Source organism: Lonchura striata, chromosome 6, assembly GCF_046129695.1.
Source record: "Lonchura striata isolate bLonStr1 chromosome 6, bLonStr1.mat, whole genome shotgun sequence".
In the NCBI taxonomy this organism is placed as follows: Eukaryota; Metazoa; Chordata; class Aves; order Passeriformes; family Estrildidae; genus Lonchura; species Lonchura striata.
Window position 1 is genome coordinate 68,964,432 of NC_134608.1, and position 23,257 is coordinate 68,987,688.

The 23,257-nt window shown below is 51.5% G+C and overlaps 2 protein-coding genes across 2 annotated transcripts in view; both read right to left on the reverse strand.

The window, feature by feature from the left end:
• Window positions 1-23,257, reverse strand: part of LOC144246561 (uncharacterized) — a 1,050,450-nt gene that overhangs the window by 794,480 nt on the left and 232,713 nt on the right. Inside the window, exon 4 of the mRNA XM_077784471.1 lies at window positions 15,397-15,807. Coding sequence (XP_077640597.1) covers window positions 15,397-15,807 — 411 coding nt within the window. The remainder of the gene's footprint in view (window positions 1-15,396; window positions 15,808-23,257) is intronic.
• Window positions 5,576-6,710, reverse strand: LOC144246445 (olfactory receptor 14C36-like). Its single transcript, XM_077783838.1, has 2 exons — window positions 5,732-6,710; window positions 5,576-5,601 (listed from the first exon to the last, which is right to left on the reverse strand). The coding sequence occupies exons 1-2, from the start codon at window positions 6,699-6,701 to the stop codon at window positions 5,576-5,578; spliced, it is 996 nt and encodes a 331-aa protein (XP_077639964.1). The 5' UTR covers window positions 6,702-6,710.

Sequence of the window (23,257 nt, forward strand, 5' to 3'; positions counted from 1 at the left end):
CTGGAGCCGCTGGTGCCTCCGAGTTCTGCTGCCCCAAACCCAGGGATGCTCTCCTTGTCTGCCCATTCCTCCAGGGCCTCTGGGCAGGGATGGCCTCAGTGGGGGCTGCTGACATCCTCAGCAACTTGGAGGCTGCTGCTGAATTTTACTGCTCCAGAGGCTTCTTCAGCCTTCAGCTCTTCAGTTCAGGAATTCAGTGCTCCAGGGCTCATTAACATTCAGAACACCTTAACAAGCCAAGCCTCAAGGAATAATTTAAGTTTTGAAATTTTTTGTGGTTGATTAGACAAGTTTCAGAAGCCTATTCAAAGTGAATACATTATATTTAAAAAGACAGTGAAAAAATATTTTGTAGGTCCTGTTTAGTTGGGGTTTTTTTCTGTTAATTTATTGATATGTTCAATGTCCAGATGACACTGAATCAAACTTCGCATGCAGTTGGAATAGACATGAAAATCAAGACCCTTCATAGCTCACAATCAATCATACTTTGTCCCTACCCCATACCTACCAATTCCCCCATCCAAGCCCTGGCACTCAGAGCAGCTGAGGAATGGAGTCACATCCAAGGGTGTCCCCAGGGCTCAGGACTGGGGCCAGGTCAGTGAAATCTCTTTATTGCTGATCTGGACGAGGCCATTGAGGGCACCCTCAGGCAGTTCCAGGTGAGCCCAGGCTGGGTGGGAGTGTGGCTGTGCTGGAGGGCAGGAAGCTCTGCAGAGGGATCTGGACAGGCTGGAGCCATGGGCCCAGGACAATGGGATGAGGTTCACCAAGGCCAAGGGCCGGGTCCTGCCCTGGGCTCACAACCACCCCAAATCCCTGGCCATGCCCTGCCTCTGATCCCACAGCCTGTCCTGTTTCCTTCATCCCTGCATTGCTATGGACTTTCTTGGACAATGGAGCCCTGCTCTGGGGATGGAGGGAGCTCCAAGTGCCACCACTGGAGTTGGAACCACAATTCTTCTGGTTTGTGTCCATTGTGGGTCAGGAATTGGTGAGATTGAGAGGCACAAATAGGTTTCTCTTCATGGCCAACAGACCACAGATGAACAGGACACAATATAATAACAATACACTCTTCCCTGAGCTATGTGCAACACCCAGGGCAGTGTCTGATGAGTCCACCATCCACAGGTGAGTTCCATACTAAAATTACTTCTAGAGATATGTGGTTCTGTGATAGTTATAACCACAATTAAGTCCTTGTAACAGGATGATGGTCCTGGAGTGGGGCCAAAACAGCTCAAACAATTCCTGATTTGTAAAGCTGTCAGTGGTGGATGGAGAAGGGAGGTCAGGCTGCTTTTGGTGTTGAGGAAATGCTGAAACCCACCTGACTCATTTCATCTCCTCCTGGCCTGGCTGATCTCCCCTCTTTCCCCTTCCACCCATTGGCTTCTGTCTCCCACCAGGCCCCCTGGTGAAGAGCCTGGCTCTGTGCTCTCCATCCCCTCCTCGCTGGCACTGCCAGGCTGGGATGAGGAGCCCCTCAGACTTCCCTGCTCTGGGCTGGACAAGCCCAGCTCCCTCAGCCTCTTCTCACAGCCCAAGGGCTCCAGCCTCACCTTGGAGGCCCTTCCCTAACCCTGCTCCAGCTGCCAGGCATCTTTCCTGCCCAGGGGAACCCAACCCAGGCCACAGGGACCTGGATAATCCACATCCTTGATGTCCTGGTCACACAGCCCTGGCCCCTTTTCCCCATGTCAGGCTCTGGGGTGGATCCTGTGGAACATCCTTTGGTGGAGGCTGTGGCTCCAGGGGGACCGGGGGGATACTGGGGGACAGGGACCCTGCTGGGCATGAACAGCATTGGACTTGTTAGGAGAAACTGTGAGGGGGACCTGGGGCGGAGTGACCAACCCAGTGACCTCACAGAGCCCTCCTGGGATGTCACACAGCCCCTCTGGGATGTCACACAGCCCCTCTGGGATGTCACACAGCCCCTCTGTGATGTCACAGCTTGCTCTGAGATGTCACAGCCCATTCTCTAATTTCACACAGATGGCCTCTGATGTCACAGACAGCTCTGTGATTTCATCGCCTGCTCTGTGATGTCAGACTTCTGCCCTGTGATATCACAGCCAGCTCTGATGTTACAGGGACAGTCTATGATGTTGTAGCTTCTCAATGACCTCACATAACCCACTCTGTGATGTCATAGCCCACTCTGTGACCTCTTGTTACCAGATGATAAATTGTCTCCACCAGGTGAGCTAACACCTGGAGCTTGTTCTCCAAACCCCATTCCTATGGAAACTACACAATGCCCATTGTGTGAGAAGAGGAACTGGAGTTCACCAGCCTCTGTGTCCTGCCAGCTCAGCCAGGCCCATAGGAACATTGGAGTCCACGACCACCAGGGACCACCAGAGAGACCCCCAGGACAGAAGAACACATGGGTAAAGGGGAGGGGAAATATGTTAATGATTCTGGGGAAATTATTATCAGATGTGTGTTTAGTCCAGCACAATCAATGAATATGTGTGCAAAATACACAGAATGAACAGAAACTTTCCTGTACTCAGCATGCTCGGCTTTGGGAGGAGCTATCCCCCATGCATCCGGCTGAATAAAGAATGCTGCTTCTTAATGCTGCACTGGTGTTAAGCAGTTTTCTGTTTTACCCAATTTTTGGTAACACTCCACTCCCAAGGAAAGCTCTGTCTCCTGCTGTTCACACACAGATAAGGGCTGGTGGCAGATGTGGGGTTCGAAGGCTGCCTAGGGCACAGGGACCATGAAATAATCAAGTTTTCAATGATCTGTGAAAGAAGGAGGGGCAGCAACAAAACTTCCACACTGGAGTTAGGAAGGGCAGACTTTGGCCTATTTAGGATGCAGGTTTGGGGAGTACAAAATCAGGTACTGAATTTTTTTAAGGGAAAGAGCCCTTAAAAACAAAGGGGTTCAGGAACGATGGACACATTTTGAGAAAGCAATCCTAAGGAGGATGGAGCAGCCTGTCCCAGTGAGGCAAAAGATGAGATGGTGAGGAAATTCACTGTCCTGACTGCCCATGGAGCTTTTGTGGGAACTCAGGGGAAAGCAGAGAGAGCATTAACTTTGGACAGAAGGTCAGACAACTTAGCAAGTGTTTAAGGATGTTGTTACATCATGCAGAAATAGAAAAGGAAAGAGGTGAAATTTCAATTAAAGATTAACCTGGCCACTTCTGTGAAAAATAATAACAAACGTGTCTATGATTAATAGCAAAACATGGTATAAGGAGAACCTCTACTCTTTATTGGATGCAGTGGAAGATAGAGTAACTAAAGATAAGGGAAAGGCTGAGGTACTTAACACCTTGTTTGACTCAATTTTCAATATATGGAGAGATTGTCCTCAGGACAAGAGTTCTCCTGAGCTGGTAGATGGGCACAGGGAGCAGAACAGGCCCCTGTAATCCAGGAGGAAGCAGCTGCTGACCTGCTGAGCCACTCAGATGCTCACAGATGTATGGGATCAGATGGGATCCATCCTAGGGGGATGAGGGAGCTGGTGGATGAGCTCCCCAAGCTGCTCCCCATCATTTACCATCAGTCCTGGCTCACCAAGGAGGTCCCAGAGCACTGGAGGTGCCAGTGTGAGCCCATCCCCAAGAAGGGCTGGAAGGAGGATCTGGGGAGCTCCAGGCCTGTCAGCCTGACCTCAGTGCCCGGCAAGGTTATGGAACAGATCACCTTGAGAGTCACCACAGGGCACCCACAGGATGGCCGAGGGGTCAGAGCCAGCCAGCATGGATTTAAGAGGGGCAGGTCCTGCCTGAGCAACCTGATCTCCTTTTATAACCAGGTGACCCACCTGTGGGTGTGGGAAAGGCTGTGGATGTGTCCATCTGGACTTCAGCAGAGCCTTGGACACTGTCTGTGACAGCATTGCCTGGAAAAGCTGCAGCCCACGGCTTGGGCAGGTTCCCTCCTGGCTGGGAGATGGAAGAGCTGGCTGGAGGCTGGGCTCAGAGAGGGGTGGGGATGGTGCTGCACCCAGCTGGTGTCCAGTCCCTGGTGCTGTCCCCAGGGATCTGTGTTGGGCCCAGCCCTGTTTAACATCTTCACCGATGGTCTGGGTGAGGGGATTGAGCCCACCATCCCCAAATTTGCAGATGACACCAAGCTGGGTGTGAGTGTGGATCTGCTGGAGGGCAGGACAAGAAGACACAGCCTTCAGCTGCACCAGGGGAGGTTTAGTCTGGACACCAGGAAGAAGTTCTTCACAGAAAGGGTGAGTGGGCAGTGGAATGGGCAGGCCAGGGGGGAGGTGGCAGAGTCACTGTCCCTCTCCAGTGGCACTCAGTGGCATGGTCTGGGTGACAAGGCGGTATTAGGGCATTGGTTTGACTTGATGATCCCAAAGGTCTTTTCCAGCCTATTTGATTCTGTCATTTTGTGGTGATTGGGACACTCTGAGGCCATTGTGACAGTGCAGGGCCTCATGGAACTAAGAGGACCATGGTGACCCTGTGCAGCCCCATAGAACCAGGGCTCCATTGTGGTGCTCTGGGGCCAAATGGAACCAGGGAGTCCCCGTGACACTGGGTCCTGGTGGAACCACAGAGGTCATGGTGACACTGCGGGGCCTCGTGTGACCGAGGGGTTTCACCCCTGTGACACTGCCAAACCAAGGAGAGCATTGGGAGAGTCCAGGGCCCAGGGGAACCAAGGGGCTGTTCTGACACTGCGGGGCCTCCTGGAACCAAGGGGACATTGTGACACTGCAGGACCTTGTGTAACCAAGGGGCCACTGTGACACTCTGGGGCCTCAGGGAATCTGGAAGGCTCTTGTGACACTGTGTGGCCTCGTGGAAACAAGGAGTCCATTGTGACACTGAGGGGACTTGTGGAAGCACAGAGAGCATTGTGACAGTGTGGGACCTCGTGTGACCATGGGACCTTTGTGCCACCCTGGGGCCCCATGGAACCAAGGGGCCACTGTGAAACTGCGGCACCAATGAGAACATTGTGACACTGTGAACCCCATGGAACCAAGGAGTCCATTGTCACATTTTGGGGCCCCATGGAACCAAGGAGACCAGTGTGACAGTGCAGGGCCTGGTGTAACCAAATTGACATTGTGACTCTGAGGGGCCCATGGAACCAAGGACATTTTGCAGATGACACCAAGCTGAATGGCAGTGTTGATGTGGTGGAGGCTAGGAGGGCTCTGCACAGGGCCCTGGACAGGCTGGATCCAGGGCCCAAATCCAACAAGGTGAGGTTTAACAAGTCCAAGTGCCGGGTCCTGCACTTTGGCCACAACAACCCCTGCAGCGGTACAGGCTGGGGACAGAGGGGCTGGACAGCAGCCAGGCAGAAAGGGACCTGCAGGGACTGATGGACAGCAGGCTGGACATGAGCCAGCAGTGTGCCCAGTTGGCCAAGAAGGCCAATGGCTCCTGACCTGGATCAGGAATGGTGTGGCCAGCAGGAGCAGAGCTGCTGTGCCAGCACTGATCTGCCCCAGCTCTGCACACAGACGTTGCTGCTGCAGCTCCAGAGAAGGCAACAAAAGGGCATCTCTGCAGAAAACTGTGCTGGGAGATCCTTTAGTTCCTTTAAAGCAGCCAAGAGCACAGCTACTCACTGACACAGTCTGTGGCCACTGGGAAGGTGGAGGGAAAAAAAAATGAGAAATGGCACAAGGAGTAACATTTCTTTGTGGACAAAATTAAACTGTAAAACAAAGAAAAAGAACCTCCAAGACCAAAACAACAAGAAGTATCCAGGATTACTTTTATTCAAAGTTATTTGCAGAAATTGGTCTACAGTTTCATGTTCCTGAAAGCATCCAGTCATCAGTGTCCACACTACAGCCTTGAGCTCCTGGTTCCTCAAGCTGTAGATGACGGGGTTCAGGGCTGGAGGAAACACTGAGTATAGAAGTGACAGGGCCACATCCAGGGATGGGGAAGACATCGTGGGTGGCTTCAGGTAGGCAAACACTGCAGTGCTGACAAACAGGGAGACCACAGCCAGGTGAGGGAGGCAGGTGGAAAAGGCTTTGTGCCGTCCCTGCTCAGAGGGGATCCTCAGCACAGCCCTGAAGATCTGCACATAGGAGAAAACAATGAATACAAAACATCCAGATAGGAAACCAGCAGTAACAGCAATGAGCCCAAGTTCCCTGAGATAAGATTTGGAGCAGGAGAGCTTGAGGATCTGTGGGATTTCACAGAAGAACTGGCCCAGGGCATTGCCATGGCACAGGGGCAGGGAAAATGTATTGGCAGTGAGCAGCAGAGCAGTGAGGAAGGCACTGGCCCAGGCAGCTGCTGCCATGTGGGCACAAGCTCTGCTGCCCAGGAGGGTCCCGTAGTGCAGGGGTTTGCAGATGGACACGTAGCGGTCGTAGCACATGATGGTCAGGAGGAAATATTCAGTTGCAACACAGAAAACAGAAAAGAAGACCTGTGCAACACATCCTGAGTAGGAGATGTTCCTGGTGTCCCAGAGGGAATTGTGCATGGCTTTGGGGACAGTGGTGCAGATGGAGCCCAGGTCGCTGAGGGCCAGGTTGAGCAGGAAGAAGAACATGGGCGTGTGCAGGTGGTGGCCGCAGGCTACGGCGCTGATGATGAGGCCGTTGCCCAGGAGGGCAGCCAGGGAGATGCCCAGGAAGAGGCAGAAGTGCAGGAGCTGCAGCTGCCGCGTGTCTGCCAGTGCCAGCAGGAGGAAGTGGCTGATGGAGCTGCTGTTGGACATTTGCTGTGGCTGCACATGGGAATCTATAAGAAAAATAATTATGGAATAGTTGGGTGTGGACAGCACTTTAAATATCCCAGCACAGCTTAGGGGCATCTTCCCCCCACTGCCTTCCCAGGGCTCTGCTGCCTGGAGCTGTCCCTGCCAGCAGCTGCTTCCCTGTGCCCAACCAAGCCCTGGGGGCTCAGCTTTACCCTGCAGACCCCTCCCAGCTCAGGCACTGCCTAGGAGCAGCTCAACTCTGCAAGCTCTGATGGCAACATCAGAGCAATCCTGAGCAGGCTGGAAAAAGCACAAAGATGCTGCATCTAAGGGGCCCTGTGCTGAATTCTGTTACTGCCTGGTTTATTTAGATGTGAAAAAAAAAATTTTCTTTTTATCAATATGAACTGAGAGATGCATATCTATGGGGAATTCCCCATCCAGGCAACAAAGATTAGTACATAAGAAAGCAGAAATTTCCCATTTATGCAGTTCCTGTCTTGCTATGCTCCCTGTATAATCTATTTGGAAAAGTTCTGGAGTTAAATGCCATGCTGGGAACAGTCCTGAACAATGCAGCATCCTCACCACACAAGGAGAACATTGCAAGACTTACCAGCTGTCTCCTTTCCCCCAGATCTTGACCCCCAGCACTGGGAGCAGCTCCAGGGCCGGCTGAGAGTTGTCCATGGCAGGCAGCAGAGTCCCTGGCCCAGCACAGCGCCCTGGGCTGCAGGACCCTGCTCTGCAGGACAGCCCTGGGCACCCCTGGCTGCTCTGCACAGAGATGAGCAGAGAATGCACTCACAGGGTCTGTGGGCATTGGGATGTTCCAGCTTTAGGAGATCTCTCCAGGAGCTGCAGCTGCATTGTCCTGCAGCCAGAGGTTCCTGTGCCAAGGGCTGGCAGTGATTCTGCCCCAGGCACTTCTCAGCCCCTTCCCAGCCCTGACTGATTGAAGCTCTCTGTGCCTCTGTGCTGTGCCCGGGCTGGCTGCAGGCAGTGCCCCAGCCCTGCTGGGCTGGGAGAAGAGCTGCTCAGCAAGAGAAATGTGCTTTTGAAGCTCTGCTTGGTTGCCAGGATCACCCTCTGTGCCAGGAGCCCAGCACAGCTCAGCAGCACAGACACAGCACAAGGACTTTAATGACCCTCTGGGGCTTTGTGCTCAGCCCTGAACATCAGGCCCTGAGAGGGAGCTGCAGAAACCTCTCCAGAACTCCAAGTCAGAATCCAATTCCAAAGTATCTTAGACTTTTAGTGGGTCCCACTGAGGGACATGACTGAGAAAGTGTCCCCAGGCTCCAGGCAGATCAGAGAACTGGAGGCACTGATGCCAGGTGGGGACAAAGAGGAGCCAAGTCTTGGTGCCCTGGGGCAGAGCAGGGTCTGTGCCACCACGGGCTGTGAGGAGACACCTTGTCCTGAGGCCCTGGGGCCTCCTGGCACAGCCCCAGCCAGGCTGGGCACTGTCAGCCCCTGCTCCTGCCCTCAGCATCCCCCCCATGCCCACATCCCAGTGGCCTCAAGGATCTGCTGGAAGGAGTCCCTGGGGAGCCTTGGTCAGGAATGGCTCTCGGGGCTCCTTCATGCTCCCAGGGACTGCAGGTTTTTCAAAGGACTTTGGCTTTTGCTTTTGCCTTGGAGTCTCTGAGAGCCTTGTGAAATCATGGCCTCCAATTATCTGCTGTAATTAGTCCCTGGAGATGCTTTGTCAGAAACAACAATCATTGGGGCTCATTAATGCTTCAAGGTACTTCAGTTCTTTTAAGGTTCTTGGTGTTCCCCTTTTGCTACAGACTCTGTGAGAGGTTTGTGCAATCATGGCCCCAATTATCTGCTTTAATGAGTCCCTTGAGAGCTTTGTACTTACACTCAGTGGGGCTCATTAATACTTTGAGATTCTTAACTTTTGCAAGGTACTTTGGATTTTCCTTTCCACATTGAGAGTTCTTTGTGCCATTTTCAGTCTCTGAGAGGTTTTTGTGCCATCCTGGCCTTCAGTTCTCTCCTCCAAGGACTCCATGAAGAGCCTGTGGTATAGATGGACCTTTGTGGTTCCCATTAATGCTTTAGACTCCAACCACTTTGGGGTTTTCCTTCGACTTTGATTCCGGGAAAGGTTTGTGCAATCTCCTCTCAGGCCCTGAGGTTCCAGGGCTCAGCTCCAAATGCAGAACAGGGGTCATTAGGATCAAGTATGACCTGACAAACCATGGGTCTGCCTAAATTTTCTTTGCTCTTGTGCAGTTTGTCAGGAAGTTTCTGTAGTGGTTTTGGTTCATCATTTTTAGATTTCTCAGCCAATGCTTCAATTAGTGTGGTGGGTTCATTGCTGGCTAATTACCAGTGCACTCACTAGAATATACTTACTCATTTCCTGCTGTGAGATAGGATTAGGAAAAAGGCAAAGTCGGCTCAAAACTTTAAAAGGGTATAAATAAAATTGTATTAACAATAACTAAAGAAAGAGTAATAAGAATCAGAACAAAATTTTCAGAACACTTCCTCTCTCCATACAACCTGACAATGTAAAGAGACAAAACCTAAAATTTTCAGTCAGTTTACCACCTCTAAAATAGTCTTTCTTCACTGCACTTAGGCAGAGAAGTTCCTCTTGTTAATGTTATGGACACTTCTCCACAAGAAAACAGTTATCTCATGGCTTTTCATTTCCACAAATAGCGGCTGCCTGGAGAAATCTGCAATCATGAACTCCCTCCCATCTTTTCCCACAGATGTGCTTATGGCCCTTGTCAGCTAATGGGGTATTAATTTCGAGATGAGCTGTTTAAGAGCAAAGGCTCTCTTCATCTCTTACTGAAATCATCTCTGGGAACAGAGGTCTTCTTCTCTCCCTGAGGGCACAGGGTCTCATCAGTGTTCTCCCTTTCTCTGATCAAACCTCTCATGGGATCACAGCTACTGCAACATTTGCTTACTTTAGCATGGAGGCCTTTGCTGAAACAAGTAATCTCTCCATGTTTTCAATGCCTTATAGGGAAACATAGAGTCTGATATATCAATGACATCTTTCTCCACAGCTTTAGCAGAGGATTTCAGACCCAAGACCAAGGCATCTCCTCATCCCTCCCATCTGGGACTCAACTTCCCCTTCCCTGCCCTCTGTGTGTCCATGCTGCTCCTCTGTGTGCCTGCCCTGTGTCCTTTTCTCTCACAGGAGGGAGGATGGCAGCACTGGCAGAGTCAATATCTCCCGGGGCTGCAGATGGTTCCGAGAGCCCGGCCGGGCTCGGTGCTTGCGGCCGGAGCTGTTTTGCCATGGAGGTTCCTGCAGCGGCTGCGCTGGGGCTGTGTCAGGCTGGGCCGCGCTGGGGCAGGGCCAGGATCTCAGCAGCCAGGCCAGAGCCCAGCAGCAGCACGGCCGGGGCCGATGGCTTCTCCTGCCCTGCCCGCCGGCTGCGGGCGAAGCCCAAGGGCGGCAGAGCCTTGGCCGAGCCGGCCCGGCCCGGGGCTGCTCCTGGGGCCCGGCGGATCCTGGCCGGGCCCGGGCTGGCGGCGGGGCAGGGCTCAGCAGGGCCAGATGTCAGCACCCGCAGCCACGGCCCAGCCTCGGCCCCGCGGCCTCCCCTGCCCTGCCCGGCAGCCGATGGCGCCTGGCGGCTCCCTGGGAAGGGGCCCGGCCCCACGGCAGGAGCCGCCCGGCCCCACGGCCGAGACGGGGCTGGGCCGGCCTCGGCACCTCTGTGGGGCCAGAAGGGAGAGAGACCCAGCCAGGCTTTCTCATCTCTAACTTGTGTCTGCACAGAGGCGTCTGCAGCTTCCTTAGTGCTTTAACAGACTGTCAGCTCTCAGAGCTAATTACTGATTGGTTTTTGTTGGACATGGAGGAAACTGCTAGCAGCTTCTCTCAGGACATCACTTCTGTGTTGCAAAACCACCACAGCAGCACAGAGCACAGAGCTCCTTTGTCCATATGTAGTGGTCATATGCCTGAGGCCTCAAAATCCCTCTTGGGAGATCTCTGGGCCCTCTCCAAGGTGTTTTCAAATGAAAACATTCAGCTCATAGTCTAAAAAAATTATCAGGGCATAGGACCAGCCTGAGCTGTCTGGCCTGTCTACTTTTTTCTGGGAGAAATCCTTGAATATACAGAATGTGGGAGGCCAAATTCTAATTTTGGCCATGGTCCCTGGACATGAAGACCCCGTTCTTTTCCATAGGAATAGAGGAACAGAGCCCCAGTGTTTCCCCGGCTGGATGAGAGATGATCACCAGAGGACATGGCCAGCCAGAACTGGCAGGTTTTTTTCTGCAAGATACCTTGCATATAGGAAATTTTTTATGGAGAGTACCAATTTTGACAATGGTAATGTTAAGAGAGGGACAGTTCTTTTCCATAGCAAGGAAAGCAGGGAGACCCTTTGCTCCAGGAGCTGATGAGAGCCAGCCCTTGACATCTCAAGGTCAGCCAGACCCGTCAGGTGGCCCTTGGCAGGCCAAGCCAGCCAGACCTGTTCCATGTTCCCTCACTTCCATGGGGCCCCACTGTGTCCAAATGGTCCCTTGCTTCCAGGAGGCCCTGAGGTGTCACAATATCCCCTTGGTGACACCAGGCCCTGAAGGGTCGGAATGGTCTCCATGGTTCCATCAGGCCCCACAGAGTCATAATGGTCTCTGGGTCCATGAAGCCCCATGGTGTCACCATGGCCCCTTGGTTCCATGGGCTCCCGTGGTGCCACAATGATCCCCTTGGTTCCATGAGGTGCCCACAGTGTCACAGTGATCTCCATGGGAAGGAAGAAACCGAGCCCCAGTGTGGCAGGGGCAGCCACCAGAGGCCAAGGCCAGCCAGGCTTGATGGTACTGGCAGATTTTGTCTGGGAGCAACCCTTGGATATAGGGAATTTTATAGGTGGAATCCCAATTTTAGACATGGACACTTGGAGGAGGATGGTTCTTTCCATAGGAAGGAAAGCATGGAACACCAGCGTTAGAGGGGCAGATGAAAGGCGGCCACCAGGGGCCAAGGGCAGACAGACCTCTCTTTCCTGGTAGCTTTTGTCTGAAAGCAACACTTGGATATAGGGAATTCGGGAGTTGGAAGCCCAATTCCCACAATTTCTGCATAGATAAGGACGGTTCTTTTTTCCATAGGGAGGAAAGCACTGTTGTGTTCCGCCGCAGCAAAGGGCACAACAACTGCCCCAGGCCCCAGAGTCTCAGACCTCAGGCAGGCACCAATGACCAACAGAGAAAGAATGGCAACAGGACAGGTCTTGGTTTAGAAAACTGAGGATTCTTCATTTTCCCAGGGACATACACAAGAAACGAGGTGGTAAGGTCAAGACTTTTATATTACAGGGTAGGGGTGGAGTTTAGGATCAAGGTCCAATATTAAGAGGAGTGGGAGACTGCAAAGGGGTGGATTGAGGAGGACAATCAATGGAAAAAACTACAGTGGGGACATTGCAGCACAATTTAAGCCAATAAGGGTAGAGAAAACGAAGAACATTCTGGGGCCATTCCTCATTTGATCAGATAGGGTGGAGTGTCTTTTCCCGGGCTTTCAAGGGCACACCCCACAGCGTGGAGGGGTGGAAACTTCTTTAAGTCACGCTCTCGCCAGATGCTGTGTCTGGGTAGAATTCCCACCTCATTGGGCAGGGGCACTCTACACCTTTGGTGCCATTATTTCTTTCTCTGGCTGTTTTATACAATGAAATGAAACTCCAGGATCTGTGGAACCACCCTTCAATCCTTCCCAGGCTACTCCTGTTCTGTCCTCAGTCTGCATACAACTGAACCCAGAGCCTGCAGCCTCTACCTGCTCGTTATGTGATGAAGCTTTCAAACCCCATCTTGGGAGATATTTGGGTCCTCCCCAGGATCTGTGAAAATGGAAAAATAGTTATCAAAGTTATTTTCTCCCAAGTCTAGCAGTGACAGAACAATGGTCAATATCTCTAAACTGAATGAGAGTGGATTTAAATTTGTTAGAAGGAGGAAATATTTTACAGTGATGAGAGTGGCACAAAACGGCAACTGTTTTTCCAGAGAAGTGGATTTCCCATCCCAGGAATGCTCCAAAATCAGGGCGTGTGTGCAACCTGACCCAGTGAAATCCCCTCCCCAAGGATGGAATTCCTGTTGTGTGGGTTCTTGGATGTGCTGGGTGCCCTCACAACACTTCTGGCCAGAACGTCTGCTGAGGGCAGCCAGGCTGCTGCAGGGCAGTGACCTCACAGCCATCACCATGGCAGCCCTGTCACCTGGGCCTGGCTCTCCCCTTTCCTCTGCCCCTGCCTTGTCTCTGCTGGCATGAAGAGTTTTGTTGTTAATATCTTGTCCCCAAGGTGCTGGGCCAATGGCTTCCCAGCCAGGGTCCTGGAGCAGAAGTGGCTTTTCAGAGCCCAGCCAGAAATGAGCCCTGAGGCAGCAGCTCTGCAGCGCTGGCCACCAGGCCGGATTGCAAGGGAGGCTTCTGGCCATGCCCTGCAAGCAGCTGCTGCTGCCAAGGTGCCTTTGGTGCCTCGGGCTGTCCCTGGCACAGCTCCCAGCACGGCACTCTGCCCTTGTGCCCGAGGCCTTCCCTGTGCTGGGGCTGGCCTGGGGCTGTTCCTGCAGCAGGACCTGCCCTGCTCCTGGCACAGGAAAGGCAGTTCCTGCTGGAGCAGGAGGCTCTGCCTGCAATGGGCTCAAACCACTCCAGCAAGGCCCTGCTGACTTCAAAATTGCTTCATAGAGCAGAATATCCTATAGGTGTTGTAGCTTCTGGACTGTGGAGTAAATAACTCTGGTTAAGAGCTTATTGTCTAATCATGATCAGATTGTATTTATGTAAATATATCTGGTATTCCATCATTAATCCTGTGGGACCAATTGCATTGACAAATTGTTCAATTCTACCCATCCAATCGTTTATTCATTAACCTTTGACAAATTCTGGGGCCGGGATTGGATCCAGTCACTCCCAGTCTCTTCTCTTAAAAGGAATTTTAGAAGTCAGGAGGCTCTTCAGGGCTTTTAGAACCCATGGTGGCTGCTAGGTGTCTCCATCTCATGACTCAGCAGGAGTTTCTCCAATAAAGCAATAAAGCTTTTGCCTGAAGCTCCCACTCTGCACATGACAGGAGTGTGTGTGACATCCTGGCTCTTTGGCAGCCTGGGGACACCTGGGATGTCACTGTGGAGCCCCCGTGAGTGTCTGTGACAGATAGGTGCCTTTGCAGCCCAAGGTGCCCTGGGAAGTCACCATGGAATGGCTGTGAATGCCTCTGACCACACGGCTCTTTGTCATCCCCATAAACCTTTGGGAGGGCTCCATGGAGCCCCTGTCTCTGTGTGTGACATTCCAGCTCTTAAACAGCCTGGAGACTCTTGGAAAGTCCCCATGGAACCCCTCTGAGGTCCAGTGACAAATCTCATTCTAAGGAGGCAACCATCACCAGGAAACCCTGTTGCTATGGTCAGTTTCCATGGCAACCATCACACGGAAACCCTTTTTCTATGGTCAGTTTCCATGGCAACCATCCCCAGCCCCTGTTGCTATGGTCAGTTTCCATGGCAACCATCACCAGGAAACCCTTTTTCTATGGTCAGTTTCCATGGCAACCATCCCCAGCTCCTGTTGCTATGGTCAGTCCCTGGACAGCTCCATGGAGACCCCATGCCAGGGGTGGTTGCCATGGACACCAGCTCAGGCCTGGAGCCCATTGCCATGGCAACCATTGGCACTCCCATCCCCAGGCTCATGGGATCCCAGAACCACAGAATTGGCTGAGCTGGGAGGGACCCATCAGGATCCTCGAGTCCAAGTGCTGGCCCTGCATAGGACACCCCAACACTGCCAGCCTGGGCCTGGCAGCGCTGTCCAAACGCTGCTGGAGCTCAGAGAGCCCTGGAGCTGGGACCCTTCCCTGGGGAGCCTGGGCAGTGCCCCAGCAGCCTCTGGGCAAAAACCTTTTCCTGAGATCCAACCTAAGCCTGCCCCGACTCAGCTGCAGCCGCTCCCTCCACTCCTGTCCCTGGGCACCAGAGTGAAGAGGTTCCCTCAGCCCCAGCCAGGGACCCGCTCCCAAGGCTGCTGCCATGGCCACCAGGGCTGGCACCAGCTGGGATGCTCGGTTTCCACAGGCCGGGGCTCAGGAATGGCATTTCTCAATTTCCTGCTCCCACTAAAACCCCGCTGGCACTCGTTGCCCTCTCACCTTCCATTGAGGGAAAAAAGGGAAAGATCCCTAGCTGGGATAAGAACAATTTACTGGGAACAGCAACAAAATAAGGAACAAACAGAAACAGAAAAAATATTGACAACAGAAGGGATAAGAAAAACTAGTTACAGGGAAAACTACATCACCATCAATTGTATCTTCCTGGCCACGTGTTTCCTCCTGCATGGAAAGGAAACCCTTCTCCTCAGGGAAAGAGAGAGTCTCTTTGCTGTCCCTGGCAATGACCTGAGGTGGGAGTGAATGTAGTGACAGGGCCATGGCCAGACCCTCATGTCCTTCAATCCCATATCAGGCCATTGGTAGGGGCAGGAAAAGTGACAGGTGTCTTCCCAGCATGGATCACAGGGAACATGGATCACCAGGGCTCTTCCCAACGTGGTCTTCCAATGGGGGATGAAGCTGGAGCAGTGCACAAAGCTCTTCCTGCAGCTGGGGAATTTTCAGGACTTCCCTTTACTGGTGGCTCCGTTGGTGTCTGGTCAAGTGAGAGCTCCGGGTGAAGCTCTTCCCAAACTGGGGACACTCGTAGGGCCTCTCCCCAGTGTGGATGCATTGGTGGATGATGAGGTCGGAGCTCCAGCTGAATAGCTTCCCACACTCTGCACACTTGTAGGGCCTCTCCCTAGTGTGGATGTGTAAGTGCCTGACAAGGTGGGAGTTGGAGATGAATCCCTTCCCACACTCCCCACACTTGTAGGGCCTCTCCCCAGTGTGGATGTGTAAGTGCCTGACAAGGTGGGATTTGCAGCTGAAGCCCTTCCCACACTCCCCACACTCGTAGGCCCATTCCCCGGTGTGGATCATCAGGTGTCGTTTCAGACTGTTGCTCTGCCTGAAGCTATTCCCACACTCCAAGCACCTGTAGGGCTTCTCCCCATCAGGAAGCTTCTCAGGGACCACCAGCTCTGAGCTCTGGCTGAAGCTCTGCCCACCTTCCTGGCCCAGGGTGGGTCTTTCCTCCTCAGAGCATCCTGGGCTGGGCTTGCAGACCTTCCTCCTGTGGGATCTCCAGGGATTTTCCTCCCTGTTGGATTCCTGCGCTGTGGAGTTGCTCAAAAAGGCTTCTTCCATGAGGTTCTGCTGCAGGGATTTGTCTTTCCTGGTCTCCATCCGCAGCTCCTTCTCTGGGGTAGGAAGGATAAGGAGAGGATGGGATTTGCCTCTGTGCCACAGGGAAGGGCAAGGAGATCCCCCCAGTGCGTCCCCGGCAGGAGGGCACCGGCAGCGGGGCTGTCCTGCAGCTGGGGGCCATGCTGGGCTGGGAGATGGAGCAGGAGAGAGGGAGAAAGGGGCACTGACTTCCTCCTCACCTGCCTCAGTGTCCCAGGGCATCTTCCTCTTCCTCATAGCCTTTTCCATCTGGCAAAGGGTTGGGGACGGGAAAATCTGTTTTGGGAGGAAAACAAGGGATAAGCACAGTGAGTTTTGTACTGGTTTCAAGGCAAACCAGGGAGAGTCTAAGCCAGAATGACAATTTAATAAGAAAATTAAGATCACGGCAATGATAGAGAAACACTGGCTTAATCTGACAGAGTCAGGATATAACCTGACACCCCGATAGTCAGTGTGGTGGTAGCAGTCTGATGAAATGGTGGCTGCAGTCCAGCTGGAGTGATGAACGTGATTCTGTCAAAGCTGTGATCCTCTAGAAGGGTCTGGTCTTCCTCTGAAGGTCCAGTGGTGCTTATGCAGCTCTGGTCCTCTGGGAATCCAGTAGCCAAGGTGGTCGTGGTGTTGCAAGGGTTAGATTATATCCAGGTAGGAATGCTTGGTTCCTCCCCCTGGGTGGAGCATCCCACAATGGGATGATGTAATTTTATCAGTGCTGCAGTGACACTCAATGGCCCATTAACAGAAGATGGCCCCTGGAGGGCGTTATCAGGGCTGAGCCATGGAAGAGATAAAGAACACTGCCCCACCTGTTGATAACAGTTTATGGAGATGGTGACTAAAAACACTTTTGGTTACATCTGACACTGTAACCGGAAACAGTGAGGCAATCCCTGCTTGGGGTGGGGGGTGAACACCACCCCCCTTACCCAAACTGGCTCCTGTGTAAAACCCCTGGGAAGGCCACGCACACAGGGGACAATGACACACTTGCCCTGTCCCAGGGGAGAGCTCTGTCCCTGTCACTCCCTGGCTGTCTCTCCCTTTTTCCCTTTCTTTCCATGTCTCTCTTAATTTTGTTAAAATCACTGGAAGAAAGGGAGCAAATTATAGCAGCGAGACTGACAAGGATCATTCACCCCAAGGTGAGAAACACAAGGCTGCCAAAAGTCCTACAAGAAGCCCAGGTCAAGTAGCTAAATCCCAAATAACTCTCGAATTCACAGGCTTGGGGGGAGAAGCATTATTTTCTTGGTCCCTGTCACCTTTGTGACAGCTACACAGACCTTTCCCTTCCTTTTAATAATCTGTATTGGGCCAAATTTCCACGTTTCTTTTTTTAGAACCACCAGCATCTGAGTTGGAGCTGTGCTGGAACTGATGAAATTTGGAATTGCCACAGATTTGCTTCTGTTGTTGGTTCATTAATGTTTGGGATTTATTTGCATTTCCATCAAAAGTGTCTTGTGGGAAGAGCAAATCTTCCTCAAGGCATTTTGTGTAGGGTTAAGTTTAATTTCTGCTGAGTTTGTTTTGTCTAGTGCCCCGGGGATGCTCAAGGGGTCTCTGGTTTTGGTCTGGCCCTAATTTTCTTCTGATTTCTCTTTTTCACTTAGAAACACATGAAAAATGACTAAAATTATTATTGACCAGAGATGTCAAAAGTCCCACCAATTAAGAGGTATTTGAGGTGGAATTTACTGTTTGGGAACATATTCTGGAGGATTTGTGGGTTCTTGGGGGATATATGGGAGTATTCTCCATATCTTTGCACTCCAAAATCCAAGGAGGGCTGCTCTTTCACCTCAAAATGACTCAATCCCCCAGGAAGCCCCACAGTCTTACCCCAAACTAGCTACAACCCACCTCAAAATGGCTGGTTCCCACCTCAGTCCAGTGCCAAAATTACTTGATTCCTCAGCCTCCAGGGTGAGATGGGGTTGGAAGGAGATCAGGAGAAGTGAGATCCAAATTTGAGGTTGTGGGATCAGGATTGTGTGGGGATGGCTGGGTGCGATTTATTTTTATAATAAATAAAACTTTCAGAATTACTGATTTCTGTCCCATTCATTTTCTGTCAGTTCTGGTTTGCTTTTCAGAGTGCTGCCTTCTCAGCTGATTTTGTTTGTGTCCTCCTGTCCCAGACTGAAAAGTAAGATGTGTTCTATTTGCCATCTGTATGGCAGTTGTCCTGTGTTAAGTGGGCAGTTTTTCCTTATCTCTTCCACAATCAATCCTCCCTCAGGGGAGACATCTGCTTCAACAGATAATGAACCATTGAATGTCACTGCATGACTGATAAGAACTGTAACATCCCATTGTGAGATGTTCTGCCCAGAGGGAGGAGCCAAGCATTCCTACCTGCATCTAGTCTTGAGATTCTGGCCCACCAACACAGCTTTCTCTGTGCTGGATTTCCCAGAGGAACAGCTGCCTCTTCCACTGCCTCTTCAGAAGAAGAATCCCTTTTCTACAGGATCACTTCTCCAACAGAAACACACCAGGAGGGCTGCAGCCACAATTCCAATTGGACTGCGGCCAACACCCTGTCCAACAGTGTGTCAGGTTGTATTCTGACTCTGAAAGTGTTGTTTTAGTTTACTGCAATTTATGTTTATCTTTTTATTTTCCTCCCTAATAAAAAACTGTTATTCCTGCTCCCATATTTTTACATGAGAGCCCCCCTTAATTTCAAATGTATAACAATTCAGAAAAAAAGAGTCTACATTTTTCCATTCCAGGGGAGGCTCCTGCCTTTCTTAGCAGACAACTGTCTTTCCAAACCAAAACACCTCCTTTCTCTCCTGTCTTCTTTACCTGCTCTGTTTCTCTCTCAGTGTCTCCCTTGACCCAGGGCAGCTCCCACCAAAGACCCTGCCCTGATTTCATTCCAAATCCATGAGCTATCACAAGCAATGGTGAAGTTATGAAGGCTGGCAGTGAAATGTCACTCTAAGATCTTGCTCAGCTTGTCTTCTGGCCCTTCCATAAGAGCTTTGCCTTCAAGGGCAGGAACATCTTTTCCTGGCTGGGAACTGGAATTCCAGCCCCTGGGAGCGTGTGCCATGGATCCCAGAGGGGCATTCCTGAGGCTCCCAGGGTGCTGCTCCTGCCGTGCCTCCCAAGGAGCTCTGCAGGACAGGGGACAAGGTGCAGCAGCTGTGTTGGTTCTGCAGTGCTACCACGGCCCCTGGTTCCATGAGTTTCCGCACTGCCAACAGCGGTTCCTGGGTTCCATGATGTCCTGCTGTGTCGCCATGGATATTTGGTGTTATGAAGTTCTTCAGTGCCACAATGGCCACCTCGCTCCATGAGCTTCCACAGTGTCCAAATGGCCTCCTTGGATGGGCAGTGTCACCATGGACCCTTGGCTCCATGCAGCCCCGCTGGGTCACCATGGACTCCTTGGTTCCATGAGGTTCTGGGGGTGTCTCCATGGTCTCCTTGGATCCACAGTGTCACAATGGACCACTGGATCCATGTGGCCCTGTTGTGTCACCATGGCCCCTTGGTTCCATGGGACCCCAGGGTCACAATTGACTCCTTGCTTCCACGTCACCCCCTCAGTGCCAAAATGGCCCCTTCGTTCCATGGGGGACACAAAAGATTTATAGAAACATTGGGGAAATTCTGCTTAATGCACCTGGGAACATCTGTGTGCATTCCGAAGAGAGGTTAAAGTGAGGATGGCCCCAGCAGCTTCCATCTGCAACATGGATCCAGGGAAAGGACCAGGACAGAGAATTCATCTGGGAGACTCAGAGAATTCTGCTTCCAGAGATCATTTCTGGTCACACTGTCCCTTGTAGAAAGGTGACACCATTCCAGGCAGCCTGTACTGAGCAGGTGGTTCCTGAGTGGGGTTTGTTGTTTAGGAAACCTGCTCAGGCTTTTCCATTCTTTCTTTCCCAAGAGCAAAACTTCTCCTGGACCTGTGTGTAGGCAGAGCCCTGAGGAGAGCAGGTGGGACACGGTGCAATGGGCTGGGACATGGAGCTGCAGAGCTCAGGGACAAGGTTCTGCTGCAGGGCACAGGGATGTCAGTGCCAGATGGGCGATGTCAGACATGGTGAGGATGGGGGTGAGGAGCAGCTTGTCCAAACAGGGTCAGCCCTCAGGGGGCTCATTCTTGTACATGCCTAGACCTCCTAAGGAGAATTTCAGTGTCAAGATCACCCGGGGAATGCTTCTATCAGCTCTTCTCTGAACAGGGAAATAATAAAAAATATCCTTTGATTGAAGAAAAAAAGGTCATGAGGAGCACTTGGAAATCTTCTTCCTTAAGAGAACCCCAAACTGGCTCAAATCAGCTGCACAAGCCCTGGGGATTTGCAGACAATTGAATGAAGGCAAAGCAGCCCTGAGGGCTTTCTGTATTTTACTGATCCCCATGGTGGATTTGAGCCCCCGTCCAGGACCCTCAAGCACTGAGAGAAGGCTGAAGAAGCTGCTCAAGGAGTCAGAAGCAAAATTCCAAGTCCCTTGGAGCATCACTGGGCCCCACTGAGGACAGGGACTGCCAAAGGCTCTCAGGGACTGGTGAGAGCAGATCCTTGAGGCCAGGATTGCAGGGAGCCCAAGGCTCAGAGCAGGGAACTGCAATGCTGAGCAAGGCCTGGGCTGGCTGGGGGAAGCAGAAAGACCAAGCCCTGAGCCCAGCCTGGCACAGCAGGGCCTGTCCCTCACGGGTGGCTCGGGGCTGTTTGTGTGGCAGGGGGATGTGAGGGGCAGCAAGGACAAATGTCACAATCCTGTGTGACCCTGCAGATCCTCATGGAACCAAGGGGCCAGGGTGACACTGTGGGGCCTCATGGACACAAGAGGCCATTGTGAGTCTGCAGGGCTGTAAAACCCCAGAACACTGAAATGCTGGGGGTCACCAAAGGTTCCTTTACTTTAGTTTGGTACACAGGAGAAACTGATTTATTAAAAAAATAAGGATGTTGATCTAGTACCGATATCCAACTGTGACAGACAAAAACTAACAGTATAAAGTTAGAAAGTGTATGTTTATTTGACGCCGGGCAGTATGCGGGATAGCTCCCAAATACACACCACAGCTTCCAAGTGATTACAGAGTCCTTTTATCTATACAAGTATTGAATACACAAAATACAAATACATATTCATAATTTTGGTACATCCCATTCCCCGCTTCGTATGCTAATCACTCCAAAAGCTATTAAGCATGTGTAGTTTGTTCCTTGAAATGGGTCGGTGGTCCCTTTCATGGGGAGGGGTCCCAAAATGAGGAAGTAAATGAAGTCTTCCTTGTTGTGACCTTTCTACCTTTTTAATGCAAATATGACAAATTAACTCTTGCGAAAACTCCCATTCCTTGTCTTCAATTGGTTTCAGAACAGAGGAGCCCCACAACTGTCTTATGTTCCTAAAACCTATTTGTCAGTTTCTATATTCTTCATTATAAATCCATCTAATTAAACATTGTGCTGACAAGCAATCAATTAATAGTTAACTACTAACTCTTAACTTCATCAAGGCCTACTCATTTATTTTAATTAACTCTAGTATGGCTTATCTCTAACTAAAGTCTTAGCTCCTCTAAAATCTCTAAATTCCTTAAAATTTACATTTCAAAACACCAACCAGATATTCTCATCATGGCCAGATGTAAAGAATATTCTTGGTGGGAAGAGACCCACCAGGATTGTCAAGTCCACCTCTTAAGTGAATGGCCCACACAGGGAATGAAACCACATCTTCTGTGATACCAGCACTGTGCTCTAACCAACAGAGCTAAGAGGTCAAAATGACACAAAAATTTACTGGCAAAATATAGACAATCAAAGAGCTTGAGCAAAGGGTTTCATACAACATCCACTTCAACATAAAACTCTTATCATAGCATTAACTTGGTTAAGTTACTCCACTTTACCTAAAAACCTTTAACCCTTAAGATACTAATTTATCCAAAAATGTTCCAGCTAAAGAGAATTAGAAGGAGAAGAAACAGAAAACATCAGAAAGGCAGAAGATCTATAGAAAGACACTCACACAGGCACCAATTGCTGGGGTTTCAGTGTCACTAACAGAGGAACCCCAGGAGAAGGCAGGATCCAGACCATGGGCTGGCCTCGTGCTCCGGCTTTTAACCCCCTGGGCCTCCATGGGCCCGCCCCTGGGGTGGGACTGCCAGGTGATTGCCCAATCAGAGTCAGGGGAGGCACCAGCTGCTGGTGTGTGATTGGTTAACAGCTCAGCCAATCAGCACCGCCCCTGCTGTGTGATTGACAGCTCTGCCAGGCCAGGCTGGGGGCGGGGCTCTGTCCCACCACAAACCAAGGCCTGACCCACCCCCGGCCCCACACGGGCATTCCGAGCATCCCAAGGTGTCTCGGGACATGGATCTCATCCAGCCTCTGACAGCGACCACAGGGACACTGGGGAACCTCATGGAACCAAGGGGCCATTGTGACACTGTGCTGCCTCATGGAATCAAGGAGACCATTGTGAACTCAGAGACCCCAAGGAACCAAGGGTCCATGGTGACCTTGTGCAGCTGCAGTGTCACAGAGGAGCCGTTGTGACACAGCGAGGGCACATGGAGCCGAGGGGCCATTGTGACACATCAGGGCTCTGTGGAACCACGAAGCCATTGTGACATTCCAAGGCCTCATGGAAGCACAGGGCCATTGTGACACTGCAGAAGCAAGGGGAACATTGTGACACTCCAGGGCTTCATGGAACCAAGGAGACCATTGTGACACTGTGGGGTCCCACAGAACCAAGGGAACATGGAACGGGTCTGGCTGGCTGGGCCTCCTGGGGACCACCTGACAGGTCTGGCTGACCTTGGCATGTCAAGGGGTGGTTCTCATCTGCCCCTGAAGCACTGGGTCTCTGGACTTTCCTTTCTATGGGAGAGAACTGTCCTGCTCTTCCAGGGACCCAGGGCCAAAACCAGGATTCCTTCTCCAAATTTTCTTATATTGCAAGGATTGTTTTTAGATGAAATCTGCCAGGAGAGACAGGTCTGGCTGCCTTGGCCACCTGGGGACCATCTCTCATCTGCCTTTGAAACTCTTGGACCATGTGCTTTTCTTTCTTATGGGAAGAAATCATCCATCTCAACTATGCACCCATGGATGACATTTGGGATCTGCCTCCAGAATTTCCTATATCCAATGATAGCTCCCAGACAAAAGCTGCTAAGATAGGTCAGAGACATGTCTGGCTGGCCTTGGCTTCTGAGGCCTGGCACTCATGTGCCTCTGAAACATTCAGACTCTGTGCTTTACTTCCTCATGAAAA

Excerpts from the sequence above, each read along its gene's own strand:
- LOC144246445 (XM_077783838.1), bottom strand. The coding sequence starts at position 6,701 with ATGTCCAACAGCAGCTCCATCAGCCACTTCCTCCTGCTGGCACTGGCA. Across the intron at positions 5,602-5,731 it reads GCAAATAACTTTGAATAAAA|TGGCCACAGACTGTGTCAGT; the intron begins GTAATCCTGGAT and ends CCACCTTCCCAG.